Consider the following 18898-nt stretch of genomic DNA (forward strand, 5'->3'; position numbering starts at 1 on the left):
CATGTGCCACTGTACCGGAGTACACTAGCAATTTTAAAGTTATTTCCACCCCTGGTGATGTTTACTGCCAATCAACATGAATGCTTCTTGGTACAAGGAGTGGTTAACATCGTCTATCAGAATCAGGGGCAAGATTGTCCCATCTGTCCAAGACGTGGCAATTCCATGTGCAGTTTCCTCCCACGCCAGCAACCTCAAAATGTTTAAAATCCTGAATGTTTCAGCACTCTACCTGTGCTCGTGGGGTTCACTTAAGTGGTACCTATCAGAGTTCTACATCAGTTATTGCTTTCCTCTGACATGCTGTGATATAAGTGGAATATTGTCCATGGCAGCATAAAACCCGACTCACTCTGTCACAAAAGTGAAAACAGTACAAGGTATGTGAGGGGCAGTCCAAATCATTTAACAATTTTCACTATTATGTTTCACATCAATTGCATAAATAAGAACAGAAGAAGTTGTATTTCTTATATATTTATTTTCACCTGTTGTGACATAGTTGCCTACAGATGCTCTATACCTTCTGCTCTGCCATATAATAATGGTAATCACACATACACAGTGACAAGTGACACCGCCATTGCAGAATGCCGGAGCATCATACAAGGGAGGTAACTCCATGCTACCAATGAGGACGATGGACTAAGGGTGATTACTCTAATGTTATGTAGGACCCAGGTCCTCCGGTGGCTTGTAGACTGAACCAGAGCATTCTGGAGATTTACAGTTAAAGCAGCACTGGCTAACTCCACAGCTGATTCTTACACAATATCAAGCAGGAGCATGAGAAGCTACTAGGACATTAAGTACTAATACACCTTGGGCCTACTGGGCCAATTGTAGGACTATTTCCTGAACTTGAGACTGGTAATACTGCATCAGCATCATGTAGGTGATGTTCAGAATAATTAATGACCTTGATGGTCTGAACACATTGGAGCTGTGCTAATGGACCCAAGGCATATATTATTAAATATACAAAGAACAGTCCTAGGACATCAAGTACTAGTGAAGACTGATTTCTGTGAAAAATTTACAAAACGCAAATTCCCAACAATTTCTATGAAGGTTCAAAGACTATTGAGAATAATTTTCCAGTATGTCTTCCAACAAGAAGACAGCATAAGCTTTTATAAATGTCCGATAGAAAGGTTGTCTACATGTTCAATGACATTTACAATGCAGATATATTACATCCTTGGCCAAGCGATGAAGTATTTCAGCATTCAGCTCAATAATTTCTACCATAAATAGAAGCTCCACAGTGGATTGTCTATCAAAACCGTTCCAACCTGTGGCCATGATATGCTTACCACGTTTCTCCTGAATGGACAAACCGCACTGAAGTAAGAACAAAGAAAAGGACGACATGTCCTGTGAATCAACAGCATACAGCAGTCTCAATAAAGTCAGATCTTAGTGCTCCCTACTGCTCCAGTAGCTAGAATGAGCACAACGATCTGATTTTATTGAGATTTCAGAATTCCAGAGATATGAAATGGTTATACAATAGATCAGGTCATCGACATCTTCAACAGTCTTAAAGATCAAAACATAGTCAGGTCATCCCTGAGACCGATAGTTACATGAAACAAATGACATTAAGCAAGCTAATGCCCTAGAGTAATGCCTAGTGGAATCTCTGCCATGCACTGATACTCTAAGACAATCCAGGATACCACAATCTGGTGTAGACAGACAATAACAACAATGTGCCTCCATGAATCACCCTTGCCATATGTAACTATGATATGATCTTCTATTTAACTAGTACAAGAAGTACCCTAACTCATGATTGTTAAATAGGAGCTGATATTAGTATTATTGTAGATAATTTATGACATAGAAAGTGTAGCAGACACACACAACACTACGCTTGAGTGGCACCATATGCAAAATACAACAGTTAACAGGCCTCACAAGTGAAGAATACAGGGCTTTACTACTAAATCTTTACGCTGGAAACATTATCTGTAGGTTTAACATGAACTTATCCATACATATATATATATATATCCATCACTGTATGGCATACAGATTGATCAAACCTTCAGCTGATCATAAAAATTCATGAACTATATATTGGTTCTGATGAAATATCTTCGCATAAATATCTAAAACAAATTCAGTTTTAGCAAAACTACACAATACAATACTTATGTATATTATATACTCAAAATTTGCTAAGGACTACACCTTTGACAAAAGTCTTCTGTCCTTGTCAAATGTTGAGCGGTATATATCCATACTGCAACCACTACATAGGAGATGGTGCTGTGTGTGCCGTCACTACAGTGTTTTTTCATAAATTACACTTCCTTCAGTTACTCTGTGCATGAATAACAACTGACATTCTGATGACTGGAACAAGCATACATTAACAGCAGGCAAAACGTCCCTTCTAACAATCACAGAGGAGAAACAGTGTAATAACAACAAAAACAACATAATGATCCTGCAAGGAGAACAGGTGCCCTGATTCGCTGGCCGTGTAAGTAGTTGGTAGCATTCACAATACTCTGGCTAACTAGTCATGTAGAATGAGAGTAGCTGTTCTGTACCACATACATTATATATAGTAATCTTTGACACTATTCTCCTTAACACACCTGACAGGTATTTGATAAAATTAAAAAATAATAATTGGTATCAATTAAGTCAAGTATATGATAGAGCAGTTACATTATGATTAATATCTTTGATAATTTAAATCTTTGAGAATATCTTATATGAGTTACTCACAACCCTTTATCCATGCTTATACAAGCATGGATATCTTCATGTGACTTGAAGTAGCTAGATTTCTGTCATAATCATCTGGCCTAAGACAGGGTCCTCTCATTTTATTGGTTTACAGTATTATACAATAATCTCAAAATGACATATTTACATAACTCTGGATAGAGTTCATTCTACATTGGCCACAAACATATCTGTATATGGTCACTGCTCTAACTCGGGCAGATCTGCAGTATTTATGACTAAAATAAAATTAACAAAATCATGCAGTTTATTTCATATTTTAAAATATATTTTACAAAAAAGCAAAAGCTGTGTAACTGAACTATTGCTTAAAACAACCGTGATACAGAAACATGAACAGAAGCAAGTGGAGCTTGCATACAAGTAATACAAGAACTCCTCATATCAACAGAGGCAATGATCAGTGTATGGAGCCTGCATATGACCAGTGACATGATAACTCCTTACAATGACCGAGGCAATAAAGAGTGCATGGAGTTTGCATGGTGGTGATGCAGGAACTTCCCATGTCAATGATCAGTTTTATGGAGTCTGCATGATAACCAATGACAAAACCCCTCATTCAGTAGGACACAGGACTAGTGAATGTCTTCTGCTGGCCTGATGAAGTCCTTTGATTTTAACCCAAACATCCTTATAGATAATGAAAAACATTTTCAGGGTGATTAAATCAATCAACTCGTGTGGCCTCAACAACCCAAGGCTGATACTGGTGACATCTGTTCATTCATGTGATGATAAATGAATCTGAATTGAACAATTGAATAGTTTAGCCTATGTATATTTGTGTATACCTCCTGCAGATAGTGCTGACTGACACATGTTGGTTCAATGTTGGTACATGTGTCGCCACAGCGATGGTACACATGTTCACTAGACACCTGGTTACATAGGATGTTATGAACCATCGCTTGGCTGCTGAACACACGGCTGGGGAGCACGTGGTAATTTCACAGCTGACACTGAAAAACACATGACATATCTCACACATCCCCTCCATGGTGCCTTGCCTGAAGGTCCGCTTCTCCTTTGTAGCTTACTGTATAGCAGGAACAGGGAGACAACTCCTAAGCACAACAGAGCTAGTCCATCATTTAAACATATAAGTACTGACAGTTTTGTTTCGGCAGCCTCTATACATGTAAACATATATATTAATATATATACACACAGAAATTCATATAATTGCCATCTTTGATTAATGATAAGTTTTGATAAACTGTGCATGAAAGGATGACTTTTCGACTTTTTATGTACTACACATGTGTTATGTTAGGTAACTCAACTGTGCAACAAAGTGTTATATTTGGCATTGATATTGTGGAAAAGTTTCCAAAAGTTCGAACTGTTTGCATTACAGCAAAAGAGATCTTAAAATTTTCACTGCAGAAAGTAATTAATATCTCAATGTAAAAACATTCAGATTCCCTGAACTGGTCATTACACTATAACCAACATTTACACTTACAGGTTTTGTCTACATCTTGTTGTGCTGCTTGGCTAGTGAATGTACCGTGCATAAAATATAGGGGTGTCATGGCTGTACAGTTCCCAGAACACACATCTTTCCTTGTATATTGATACTTGATATTTGTGAAGAATCAAAAGTACCACAGTGAAAAGCAACATGAGACGGATGGTAAAACAGCAGACAATCACACAAAATTGACCATATGTTACATCAAGATTTGAAATAGCTCTGTAGTAACTATGAATGGAATAATTATAGCTTGACAGTCCAAATGTGTGCACGAAAGCTTCATGTTGTCAGTTCACATTGTATAATGAGGTAAACATAATGGCTACATGTCTGAAGCTGAATGTTGCGTTAGATGTTGTCTGTTCTGCAAGCGTATCATGACACCCCTAGTAAAAAACGTGTAGAGTGAGTCACAGATACCACAGTTGACGATGCCTCAAATGTTGACTAGTTACCCGCCTACCTATACAATATATCCTCATAACTGTACACTATGTTGGGCAAAGAGGGGTGGGGCCAGGACTCCGAGCCATCTAGTGTACACTGCTAGGCCGTCACACTACATGAGATAGTCATAGTAGGCCAAGGATATTATCTTTGCAACATCCACCAATATGTACACAAGTTCACAGTCTATGTCATTTGTACAACAAATATGTTCATCTTCTGGTCTGTTGTCAACCTGAAAATAAAAGAAATAATCAATAACATGTACTAAGAAAAACAGTCTTTGATATTAATCACTTTGGGCAAACCAAGAAGCAAGGGTATGGTGCAAAATCCAAGAAACATGATCGGGGCAAATAAGGATTTGACCCCACAATCTGAGATGTCAGGTACACATAAAGGATTGGTTGGTTTGTTTGTTGCCTGATGCCTCACTCAGCAATATTCCAGCTATATGGTGGCGGTCTGTACCAGACAATTGAGTCTGGACCAGATAATCAAGTGATCAACAACATGAGCATCGATATGTATACACAATTGGGGTATGATGACACGTTTCAACCAAGTCAGCAAGCCTAACCACCTGAACCTGTTAGTTGCACACCTAAAAGAATGCAACTCTGCAATGTGAAGCATGGTGCCTTTCAACGACTGGGACAACATTGCCCCTCTAACACTGAGAAGATATGAAATAGTTACAATAATAAAACAAAACTGCATCAACTGCTGGGACATTTACGAATTACAGTGCATTTTGTGTTCATAACTTGTACCCGTTTCATTTTAACTCAAGTAACAGGACCTTACCGACATATTTTACTAATAGCAGCAAGTGAGTGTAGTTTTACGCCGCTTTTAGCAACATTCCAGCAATATCACAGCAAGGGGACACCACAAATGGGCTTCACACATTGTGCCCATGTGGGGAATCGAACCCGTGTCCTCAGCGTGATGAGCGAACGCCTTAACCACTAGGCTACCCCACCACCCCTACTAATAGGAAAAGTGGTGTAAACGTGAAGTTCAATCTGCAGAAATTGAGTGCTGTGAACAAGAAGTGTTTCTTCTCACATCCTAAAAGATCAGTTCCAGAATATTTAGTACCAGACTTGATATCTTTGATGTTTACCTTGAGACAAGCAAGCTGGGCCTCACAATGCCCCGAATGGATCATTCATATTGTTGGATTGTGGCATGGGTGGGCGTGGCTGCTGAAATCCTATTGGCTGCATCCCGGTCCCATACATCGGTGGCCTCTGTCCCATGCCCATGTTCATACCCATCATCTGTGGCTGCTGGCCCATGCCCTGAAACAGCCAACAGTTAACTGCATATACACATGTGAGTGAGTGAGTTTACCCTATTTTACGCGCGACTCAGCAATAGTCCAGCTATAGGGTGGCGGTCTGTAAATAATCGAAGTCTGGACCAGACAATCCAGTGATCAACAGCATGAGCATCGATATGCGCAATTGGGAACCGATGACATGTGTCAACCAAGTCAGCGAGCCTGACCACCAGATCCCATTAGTCGCCTCTTACAACCAGCATAGTAAGCCTTTTGTTTTAAGCATGGGTTGTTGAAGACCTATTCTACCCGGATCTTCATGGGTTGCATAAATACACATGTACTGGACATAGTCACATTCTGCATATATAGTCGACAGTAAGCCTTTCAGGTGCCTACACTAGACATAGAGTCACATCAATGCATATACTTAACAACAGGGTGGAGGTGGATAGAGACAGAATGTCTTAATGATACATGTCCTAGACAAATAGCTAAATCTGACCAACCCCAAAACAGTATGGGGTGTATTATACAGAATGTGTAATTTTAAAAAGTGCATATAATAAGACAGAGTCACACTGATGCACTCTCATAAGTAAGCACTAAGGGTGACTATACCAGACATAGACCGAAAGTCTTACTGAAACATACCCTAGACAGGAAGCCCCGCTTGACTAACCCCGAACATTATGGGATGTATTAGACAGAAAGTGTTACGGGATACCAGCTGACAATGTCATAACAACCATTTACTTTGCTACCTCATCTTCTAAACACAATAGGGAGTATCATTTAAAGGCAGAACATATATACCATCATGGGTTGACCTTGACCCATTCCAGGCTGCCCATAGCCCATAGGAGGTGCTCCCATCTACAACAAAAATCATGGAATGAGTGAGTTTGGTTTAACACTGCCAAGAACAGTAGTCCAGTCATATCACATCGGTCAGCTTCATGTTGATAAAAGATGATAATATTCTGAAGTAAGTAATGGCAGACCTAGAAACAAACACTGGGACCCGTTGGCACTCAAACCAACAACCATAGGGTCCTCATGTGCCCAATGGATACAACTCTGGGGCTCGTGTCACAAAGAGATATTAGTGCTATGACTGTCGTAAGTCTATGTTAATGTATGGGTGTTACGATCACCTTTGTGCTACAATCGCTTTGTGAAATGGGGCCCAGAACTTGCTGTACCCCAGATGACAGAGCCACCCATGCCCCCCCAACAATGGATTGACATTATCAAGACACACACAAGTTATTTCCTGACATACAAGCTGGTGTAATGTTTTTGCTTTGGGGAATGTATCGTCAGAATGTATTTTTCAGACAACGAATATGTTTTGCTTAAAGAAATATGGTAATCCGTGGTTTAATTAATACTGGATAATGAGACAGCTGGGTCGAATTGCTATCAACGTAACTAATTATTGGAGTTCAACGTTAGAGACAAACCATTGGCTGCTGAAACTGCTGTCCCATTGGCTGGCTCATAGGTGGTTGGTTCATTGGTTGCTGACCAATCCCTGGCTGGTTCCAAGTGGTGGATGCCATTGCAGACGTCATCTGCCAATTGGTACCCCCAGTCAGCTTCTGCTCTCCTTTCGGCTGCCATTGATGCTCAGCTCTGAATCAAAACAGCCACAGTTTACACACAATGCATATCTTACATGCAGCTTTAGTCTATCCAATACATGCATATTGGTGGCGATGTATGGAACTAGTTATGCATCACATAAATGAGCAGATACTGTTTATTGTGAAACACCAGTTCAGCATATGTTCACCATGTTAGTTTGTTGCTTAGTGCTGTGCTCAGCAGTAGAGCTGTTGTGATCACTCACATATTCAGTGAACTGAACCATATTTCTTCATGAATATTGATTCATTAGTTAAGTTCTCTAGAATCGAACATTTACAAGAAAAACATAAAAGAGTGTTTTGTACTAGAACTTGCCTGTTATTTATCAAAATTGTGTCTTTTTGAAAAGGCCCCTTACAGTACTGACAACTAAAAAAATAGGCAATTGACAGCATTGTTTTTGATCCTTGACAAAAAAAAATAAAAATAAAATAAAATCACAGGAATGTGATTAAACATGGACAAAATGAGTTAGTTTAATTGCTTCATATTAAAGTATTTGAGAATAGTGAGTGAGTGAGTGAGTTTAGTTTTACGCCGCACTCCGCAATAGTCCAGCTATATGGCGGTGGTCTGTAAATAATCAAGTCTGGACCAGACAATCCAGTGATCAACAGCATGAGCATCGATCTGGGCAATTGGGAACCGATGACATGTGTTAACCAAGTCAGCGAGCCTGACCACCCGATCCCGTTAGTCAGCCTCTTACGACAAGCATGGGTTACTGAAGATCGATATTCTAACCTGGACCTTCACGGGTCTATTTGAGAATAAATATATGTGTTCGTTACCCAGTCTTCATGATACATATCATGTTCCCCTTATAGTGTATCCGTAGTAATCCTACTCAGCAGTATTCCTGCCCTGACAGCAGCCAGTAGTCTAGTCTCAACCAGACAATCCTGTGATTGACAATATGAGCACCAATCCATGCTGTATGGCTGACACAAGTCAGCAAACCTGACCACCTGATCCAATAAAACGCCTCATGCAACAACAGGTTGCTTGGCACCAATTCAAACCAGAATCTCAGGACTTACTTCTTGACCTGCTGTGCCGGGCCCCCGATGTGGAGGTTGCCTGCGAGTGTGGAGAGGCTGCTGTCAAGATCCCCTGCCAGGAGCTTGGTTGAGTCGGTTTTCTTTTGATTACTGTCTGATTGGTTAGGCTTGTTGTGTGGCTGGAGGACCTCGCCAAATGCATCAAAACCTACAAGGAACCACACGTCATGCTTTAGAATATACCTTCCTATTTGTTGTACCATGTAAACAATGAAATTACATGTTAGAATATTAGTATCAAAAGAGGTTACAATTCATTATTTATGATGTGACAAAACACATTGTTATGTAAAGGACACCATAAATTTTACATTAATATGAACAAGAAAATATACCATTTTAACTAAATCCTCAAATTTTGGAAATTAAGACTGTTAAAAATGCCATTAAATACTTCAGATAGTTCCTTTACACTGTGAAGAACAAATGTCATCTTTCAATAAAGAAAATAATAAATTTTCATGTTCATAATAATAGATTAAACATGGCACACACAACATAATAATATGCATGTGTGTCTGTGTATGAGTTCTCTATCCAGGATACAGGATACATAAAACTAAAGGAAATCTGAAAAGAAATGACATGCTAAGGTGTAACAGAAAACACTGACACTGAAAAAACCCATCATGGATGCACATTAAATACCACATGGATTTCTTCTTTTGTTGAAACACTTTCCATACAGAATATTGACCATCATATCAAAACACAAACAGTAAAAAGTGTAGCAAAATACTGAACAATCTAAATAAGGTAATAGTAATTAACTGTGCAATAGAAACCAATATTCTTGAACTGCTTACAAAGACGCTGTAGGAGGGAATAACACTTTATCAATTCATTCTTGGGTGTGAATGAACAGCCTTGTATGCCGCATCAAACAGCATGTCTTGTTTGGTTGCTGACCAACATCACAGGTGGCAATATTACATAGAGGATATTATATGAGTGCCCATGTCATACTATGTTTACGACACGAGAGCCTAAATGTTGGTATTTCCCGAGCGAGAGCGAGGGATATGTCGATATTTAATCACGAGTGTCGTAAACATAGTATGATATGGGCACGAGTATAATATTCTGTTTATTACCGAAGTCGTCAAATTGAGGAAAATAAACCCAAATCTACTTTCAAACACAGGCTGGCTATCCGCCATCGCCGCATGTAGAACGCAATGTCACAGAAAAAACGTGACGTCATAGCCTTGTTCATGACGTCACGTCACCATGACAAAGTGATATTTTGCCCTAGGGCATCGTATGAAAAATATTAACCCCGATATGTTCGCCCTCATAGGTAATAACAGCAAACTGTAGCCATATATCAGCTGTAACATGATATATACTGAACAACAAAGTTGGGGAACATGAGAATTTGGGGGGATAATAGCATAAGCATAGAGTGCGAACACCAAAACATTAAATATCCCCAAAATGTACATGATCCGAACATTTTGTTCAGTTCATATATTGTGTGATCATCATCATTCCACACATCGAGATCTTGCGAAGCACCCTCCAATGCATCTTATCCTCATCCAAAGACTCCTTCTACACCAGTCAACTTGTGCTATTTTCCAGCGTTGGCAAGGGAGGCTAAGCCAACATGAATCAGCATCACAAACCTTCCATACAAAATACAGGCTCAGCCATGTCAACAAGGATAGTTGAGGTTTTGTTGCTGAAGTTCTGCCTAAACTTAAAATAGTTTGGACACTGGGTACATATTCCAACTCAAACACCTGCAGGTGTAAACATCAGGCCACAAACACCTATACATGTAAACATGACTTATGGAATTGCCGTGCAAAGCCAGCAGGTATACATCAGAGGTACTGAAACCCCACTAATATAAAGAAATGACATATGGCTGTCTTGAAAACCCACAGGTGTGAACACATGGCTACCCTGAATACCAAGAGGTGTTAACACATGGCACTGAACACCTTCAGGTGTAAACACATGGCTACCGTAAATACCCTAAGATGTAAACATCAGGCACTGAATACCTACAAGTGTAAACAAGAGGCACTGAATACCCACAGGTGTAAACATATGGCTACCCTGAATAACTTCAGGTGCAAACACCAGGCACTGAATACCCAGAGGTGTAAACAAATGGATACCCTGAATAACTTCAGGTGCAAACACCAGGCACTGAATACTCAGAGGTGTAAACAAATGACACATGGCACTGAATACCCCCTCACAAAGGCATGTTGAATACCCAAAGGTTATACTGCACTGAAAATCAACAGGTGTAAACAGAGGCAGTGAAACACCAATCAGGTGTAAACATGTGCCTACCACCCCTCAATGAGGTCACTCAAAGATGACTGATGTACTGTACCATGTTATTCTACACAAACTGTGCACATATACATTAGAAACAATAACAAAATTCAAACATGATAAAGAGGAAAACAATAATGAACCCAACATTATGCTTAAACATACATATACTCATTACAATCACTAGAAAATCAAATTCTACAAGTTCATCTCAAACAGTCAAACACCAACTTTGATCTGAGCTCTCCATACAACCATGGTAACGCCACTTGGCATCCAGCCTACATATTCAGTGCAGGTGTACAAGCGTATCTGGAAGTCTAACTATTGCCAGTAAGTTAGTAATGTCATAGCATATTATGTCAATTTGCACAAGATCAAGCCTGGTCAATTCAGACAGAATTAGATTCTATACCAGACACTAAGCCGATTTTCACTGCTGACATGCATGGCCATCCAGCCCGAGATTGCACTTTTAGGATATTCCTGACCACCATGCCTGCCCACAGGCTTGGAATGTCATCCAAGACAAGTGGACAGGATACTCTGAAGTTTCATTTGTCAACAAATCTTATCGGTACAGTTTGAGTGTTTGAGATGATACAGGTAGGCTCCTTGGACAGTTTCTCCCAGTTGGGATGACCAACAAAAATATCTACTGTCTAGTACAACATGACCACTACAGACAAGTGTCGGACAGACAAATGACAGACAGACATGTCATCCCTCTGTCTTACCGCTGGTGTCAGATAGTCCGAGGGCAGGGCTGGTGCGCCCCACTGAACCAGCTAAACAAACAAACATACATGTGTAAGGTAACACTGTGCTCCGTGTACACACAAAGTGATATTTCAACATGGTACTAACAACTAATGTGGGCATTTTTCTTGTGAAAGAGTGCATAACATTCCTGTCCCTTAAAGGAGGGTTCTGTGCTCAAAATAAACAAGGCAGTAACTGAGTCCCTTGACTCATAAACCTGTCCATGTACATCTACATACTGCATAAACTGTAGAATGTCAGACAATACAAAGCTTCACAATCTATCATAATTTTCTTCATGTCAATTTGGAGCCAAAATGATTAATCAAAGAGACACATTTAGTGAATTAGCTATTGTAATAGAACTTTCAACATCATTGCCACATTTAAAGATATGTAACTTGAGTAAGCGAGTTGGGTTTTTTCACCTCTTGAAGAGAGTTCCTACAATATCAAGGCATGTGAGCTTCATGTAACAAGAAAACCCAAAACAATACAGGAAAAACCACAATAGTGGTGCCAACAAACCTAGCGACTAATCAAAGAGAAAGTGGGATTGAAACCCAAGATATAACTTGAACATCTACCACACAATAATCAAATGAATTAAAAATGTTTCTGATAAACCTGACAAAATCACATTAAAACAACTGATAGTCATGCTCATAATTATCATATCCCAAGCATAACGACTTTTTCAAATCACAGACTACATATGCTGTTGGTTTTGATGTAAGAAATCTCATGAAAAAGCCAATGGATGTCTTACTCCCAGCCAACTCATAAATTAGGGACTACAGATGTTACTCTTAACAAATGTTTTGCAAAATACAAAAACAAACAACTTTTACACCAGTTGAAATAAATCTGAACTTTTACATCTATGACTGAGAATTATGATTCACCTCTAAACCTTCAGTAAACTGCCATGGTGTTTTTGAAGAAAGAACAAAGGGGGACATAACCAGTATATTTTCCATCACTTGGGACATGCCATTACTGACAATATGCAGAGCCACTTCGGAAATCCTTGCAAGATGACCAAAACAGTGAACAGAAGCTGAACCCTCAACGAAAAAACTATCTTTTCACTGTGACCATTGCTTTGAGTTTATGCTAGTCTTAGCTTGAAGATCCTTTTGAACAAGACTCTGGACGTGAAAGGACAAAGGTGTATAAAGTACTCTAGAGTATAAAGTCACAGAATGAAAATCTAATCAACAAAAGAATTCCTTTGATGTGTCACAATGTACAAATGATTCCGGCCATGCAATACCAGCTGTCCTGGACACAGTAAGTAACTGTCTGAGACAAGGTGATGGTGAAGTGAAACAAGAAAAGAAAGGATGTTGTGTTTTGGAGAATGTTCCTGGTGTACCTGTTTCCAGATAGGTGGGGGTGGTGCTTCGAGGGAGGTGTGCTGCAAGCAGACAGGACAGCAGGTATCAGATACTGGCAGCCAGACACAGACAACAGGCATACCAAGAAACGGAAGGAACATTCCCTGAATCCTCTCACAAAATTGTATCGAGAATTAGTGTTGATCACTGATCCCATTTTACTACAACAATGAAAGTTTCCCTGAATTGAGTACCAGATATCTCAAAAAGAAGTAGCATTAATGATTGATTCAATTAAAAGGAAAAAAGATAACATTTTTATTGAAAAGGATATCTCATGATATCATAACAATTCATTGTGTGTCAAGTCAAGACCCCACTGAAAGGCACAAGACGTCATTTTTCTTCAATGTAAAATCTCAATCATTTTATGAAAAACACAGATTGCAATGTGAGAAGTTAAGAGACATCACTTTCCCTGAATTGGACACCTCAAAATGTGAACATGTTTTGTAAAAAACCTTCCAAACTGAGGTATTTACTGTTACCACAAATTCTGATTACAGAGAGCGAAACAATGCTTCTTCCTAACTGGTATGTATATCACTCAAAAGAAGTTAAGGACCACACCATTCTTTCATATTACTATCGGTAATCTGTCCTGTCATGACACGTTCACTGCAATCCCATAAAGAAATTGAGTGTTCTTAACCTTCCAGTACCATATATTTGGCCAGGCCATGACAGATTAACTGAAGTCATATAGAAAAAGATGAAGAGCTCTATAACTTCTTTTGAGTAGAATATATATCTGACTACAAGATATCCAGAAATGTTTGGTCTGCATGTGTACCGTCTGATGCATGATGGGAAGGGATATTCAACAACACCGTACTAACCTGGGCTAGGAGAGGCGGGTGACAGGCCACACTCGCCTGTAGCAAAACCTACAAGTTAACCAGCATGTTAGCAGATCTAACTACACAATGCATACATGCCAGGTTCATCTAGCTCACTGGCTACATAACAAATAGGTCACTCGTCCTTCAAATAAAACAAAGCATGGGTAAAGAATAATCCATGTTCAGCTGAAAATTATAGGAAACTTCAGTTGCAGACATCAATATTAACATGCAACTGTGTACCAGAAAGGGTTGAATTTAATGTCAGTTAAAATCAATTTAATTCCTTTATCTTTGAATATAGACTGTCCTGATTTGTTTAGTTTAATTTAACTTTGAAGAGTATAATAGCATATTTTCCTCCAGCTTTAAAAATATACAGAGGGTAAATATTGTTTGACAAGAACATCAGCAATCTTCCAGCTATTCTCGTTGATTGCATACAGTTATTACATATCGCAGATCTATGAACACACTAAACATCTAACAGGTAGAAATAACATCACAAACTTAGGGATCTAATTCGTCCAGAAATGAACCAAAGGAAAATAATATCAACTTGATATCTCCACTAGCTAAGAACTACTCATGCTGTGTATTACAACCAATCAAAGATGTTCTATGTCTCTATAAAGTGTCACAAAATCGTGAACGGAATTTGTGCTTTAGTATCTGACTACATTTTCACATGTAAGTCACCAAGGTTATTTATGAGAATAACACACATTGAAGGAATTAGTGTTATACTTGTCCTCGAATGAAACGGATATCGACCGACCATACTGACTGTCAAGGAAGTTATACTGACTGAAGATTGGTACAATTAGACAATACTTTGTCATACAAGACCATACATGATAGATACACAGTCAGAACACTGGAACTTCACAACAGTGGAAATGATAGGCACACCATATTGTAATCTGGAAGAAATGAGGTAAACAGAAGGTATGTAACTGCTGAAGTTGCTACTGAACCGAGTCGTATATATATGTCTACACAGCTAATGGGAATCTAACTACACTTGCAGATGACCACCTCACATCGGTACACACAGGTAGTATACACAACATATACTCTTTCAGATCCATATAAAACACACACTTTGACATCTGGCCAAATGGTGAGAATTGTTTTACAAAACTGACATTTCCAACATGTAACATTTGTGGACCAATCAACATGTTCTGAAAGTCTCACAAGGTTATAAATGATTTATACACTGACTGATATACAGACACGATGTGTTACATGACAAAGAAACAAATACTGCCTGATGTATGGAGGCTGATGGTCTACCTGTGGGACTGACACCGCGTCGCACAGGCCCAGGAGACAGTGCCGGGCCACCAAGACCTACCATCTGGCTTGGGTCCCCATTCCCATCCCCATCCCCATCCCCTGGCCCATCCCCTGAGAAGGATCTCCCGATCCCCATGTTCATCCTCACTGGAAGAGGAGACCCAGTAGGGTTCATCCCCATCCCCATTACTGGACTAGGGCCTCTTCCAGTAGTCATGCCAATCCCTATTGTTTGACCGGGACCCCCTGGGGCCTCCATGGGCATCCCCATAGAGCCAGTCTGCAGGTCTGGTGCCCCAGACATATCTAGTCCTCCCAGGCCAAAGGACGCAGGTTCCGTAGCTCCCGAGGTGTGACGCGATGGATCCAGAGGGTCAAGGGGAGAACCAAGGTCAGCCCCAGCTTCACGCAGCACAAACAGCAAGGTCAAAGTTCAACATCAAGCTCGACAGGTAGGTTGCTCCAAGATTATAATGATTCACTGCATTGCACAAGAGGAGCTTACAAGGCACACGGTTGGCACATCGGTCGTCTTGAAGCATATGTCACAGACTGACACACAAAAGTAATGCCATTCAATTCAACAGAACTTACCAGACAACAAGTATAATGGATAATAGTGAAGGCCAATAGGTTAACATATGGCAATGTCATGGACCTCTAGGGTGTGCATGTGTTTGCTGGCACAGTGTAGGTGCAGGGGGTGAGGTGTGTAGTAAGGAAATTAGAGTATGGCTATGCTTATACTGTAGATGCAAGGGGGGAGAAAGAAGGAAGAGGGGGAAGGGAGGGAGAGAGAAGGAAGAGGGAGGGAGGGAGAGAGGGGGGAGGGAAAGAGAGAGAGAGGAGGAAGAAGGAGGGAGCAAGGATGGAACTGAGGGTAATGTTGTTGTGTCATGTACTGTCACTGTGCCTGTAAGTGTATGCTGGCGTGGTGTGGGTGCAAGGGGTGTACCTGGTGGTGCCGTGGTGTCCAGAGCCGGGAGTGGGTGGGTCTCCAGGCCTGCTGTTAGTACACCACATGCAATGAGACATGCATAGGTTAAACATAAAAGCATGGGATCACAACATTTTCAAATTTTCAATGATCAAAACTATTTATTTCCAACAAAGTATGAATTAGTTTTCAACTGGATTTTATACTAAACATTATTAAAATGTTGCCTTCTTCACACTTCTCAAATGGCATAGTTGTGATTCCACTGGTATTAAATAGCACATTTAAAAGACAATGTTAGAATTGTGTGAAGCATGCAAGAAGTTAGAGAGGCGCTTTAAGGCCTATGTGAGCACGAGAATTGTGAACTGCAAAGGGCAGTAAATCCAGATTAATTTTAAGAATAGATAAAAATTACAGTGCAAATAATAGAGAGAAATGCAAATAAAAATATGAACAAAATCAGTTGCCAGCTACAATGTTTCTGTGCAGAGCAACACAAGGTATTTTTGGTGTATATCAAATATTCTGTGATGTAGTCTGTTATATTTTCTATCACACATACCATCAGGTATGCTACTCAGGGTGTTGTGCAAAATTTCTTGAAGTAGATTTTCTTTAAAAACAAAAAAAACACAACCGAGAAAGACATTTAAAGCTGTCTTCAGATTGTGTAATCCTATGATGTGATAAAAGACAGTCTGGTGCAAGAGTTAATAGCTTTGTATCACTCACTCAGTACATATCTGATGTATCTCCAAGTGCTAAATGTCGTCACGCAGGCTATTCTTACTACTGACTAAGCAGGACATCATGTTTGATTGGCATTCTAGAATTCTAGGTTGGTGAGTCAATAAAAAAGCATACGACTTTATGGTAACAACAACTTCTTGTTTATTGCGTAGAACGACATTTTGGTGTTGACTCTTACGCCATTTTAGGCAAAACGTTATTTTGAAAACAGTGTAACCGAAATGTTGCTCTATACAATAAACAAGTTGTTTTTCATAAAGTTGTATGCTTTATTAAGGAGACGAGGTAAATTGTGTATCAGCATGTATAATGTGTAGCATAGTATTCGTACTGATGTGTCACATTCTCTTCATACTGATGTGTTGTTTAGTCTTAATACAGTGTTATATACTGTAACACATGGTCACACCAACCTATGACAACTGTTGAGATTACTCTGTACTTAAATCTGTATTTGTTACCATGGTTACTTGAATATGTTTTAATATCTGCACCTGTAGCAGCTTTGGTGGTTTTTAGAACTCGAGACCAACTGAGGTACACTAATCTGTATGTGTACTGAAGCAATAATTACACGTTTGTTGAAAGTATCAACTGCTGATGGTAACCGATACTGACTGAGGTGACCAATGTTTAGGGTTGTTTGCAGTGAAAAATCAGTTTGTAATATCAGGTAGATTAAAATTTGTTATACAGAGTAAATCCAAGAAATACAGTCATAGACATGTGGCCTACTGCAGAGATTGTTCTCATAAGAAGTTACAGTGCTGTATTCTAAAGGTGCTCCAAATTTTGCATAATATACAACTGAAAAGAAGTTAAGAAAACCTGATTACATCCTACGATATAATTAATCTGTCACAGTGGTCAATACTTCTGTATTAGTGTTCTCATCACCAGCACTATCTACTTCCTATCCATGTATATTCAGAGTAACTAGGTTCTACTGCAGTTACTGTATTTGTCATAATAAGTGCTCCAGAAATTTTAAAAAAGACAATTGTCTGGGGAGGAAGTTTTCTATGAACTGATTAAATTTAAATATCAAATTTGTTTTCAAAAGATCAGTGTAGTTAAAAGGCAATGATATATACTACACAAGAAAATAGGGACATAAGGACAGGCATGCAAAGTTTTGTCTTTTAGTAAAACTATAGAATAGTTCAGCACTTTCATGTCTGGGTACACATGCCCCTATAAAGATTACTTACAGAGACAGATTAATCTTACTGGTGGTCAGGATGCACTTATTGGAACAGGGTATTTTGAATGGCTAATGCGGTAGGTCAGTTTGTGGAAGACATTAATAAAATTGTTTTCCTAATATCAGCACCAAGCATGACATCTACATCTGATAATTCCAGCCTGATTTGTGCAACAGACTACATGGAAGCCATGTTTCTGTGTGTACTGTACATACTTAATACTTGTAAGCTGGGGCAGGTGAATGGTGTTGTACACTATATCTACATGTTACAGTTGTATACCAGAGTGTCTGTAGGGTGATCTCATGGTGATTTCACAATCAAAAATCAATTACTAATAAGATTTCACTAAAATTACCTCTTTTTTGTTGTGAATTAAAATATTTAGAGTAGTAGTTTAAAACAAGTCTCATTTTTGTCTATATTGAAGGTGAATGTTTATGTGTTCTCACATATCAATGATTATATCACTGAATATGTTCATTAAACCTTTATTCAAAATAATACTTTGATCCCTATGTTAGAATAGTGACAGAGTGAGTGAGTTTAGTTTTACGCCACCTTTAGCAATATTCCAGCAATATCATCGCGGGGGACACCAGAAATGGGCTTTACACATTGTACCCATGTGTGGAATCGAACCCAGGTCTTCAGCATGACGCCCAGGTCTTCAGCATGACGAGTGAACGCTTTAACCACTAGGTTAC

General features: G+C 39.3%; 1 protein-coding gene across 15 annotated transcripts in view; it reads right to left on the minus strand.

Annotated features, from left to right (window-relative positions):
* Positions 1 to 464: 464 nt before the first annotated feature.
* LOC124290639 (phosphatidylinositol-binding clathrin assembly protein LAP-like) overlaps positions 465 to 18898 on the minus strand; it is a 66100-nt gene continuing 47666 nt past the window's right edge. For 5 of the 15 annotated variants that reach the window (XM_046727414.1, XM_046727412.1, XM_046727413.1 and 2 more), the window contains 10 exons: positions 16252 to 16302; positions 15294 to 15698; positions 13992 to 14039; positions 13131 to 13172; positions 11728 to 11778; positions 8675 to 8843; positions 7448 to 7619; positions 6798 to 6857; positions 5823 to 6000; positions 465 to 4928 (listed from right to left, as the gene is read on the minus strand). In XM_046727414.1, coding sequence (XP_046583370.1) covers positions 5845 to 6000; positions 6798 to 6857; positions 7448 to 7619; positions 8675 to 8843; positions 11728 to 11778; positions 13131 to 13172; positions 13992 to 14039; positions 15294 to 15698; positions 16252 to 16302 — 1154 coding nt within the window. In that variant the 3' untranslated portion in view covers positions 465 to 4928; positions 5823 to 5844. The remainder of the gene's footprint in view (positions 4929 to 5822; positions 6001 to 6797; positions 6858 to 7447; positions 7620 to 8674; positions 8844 to 11727; positions 11779 to 13130; positions 13173 to 13991; positions 14040 to 15293; positions 15699 to 16251; positions 16303 to 18898) is intronic. The other 10 variants (XM_046727416.1, XM_046727420.1, XM_046727415.1 and 7 more) reach the window with 10 other exon arrangements.

This window comes from Haliotis rubra, unplaced genomic scaffold (genome assembly GCF_003918875.1).
Source record: "Haliotis rubra isolate DU_JTF1 unplaced genomic scaffold, ASM391887v1 Scf47, whole genome shotgun sequence".
NCBI classification, from domain to species: Eukaryota; Metazoa; Mollusca; class Gastropoda; order Lepetellida; family Haliotidae; genus Haliotis; species Haliotis rubra.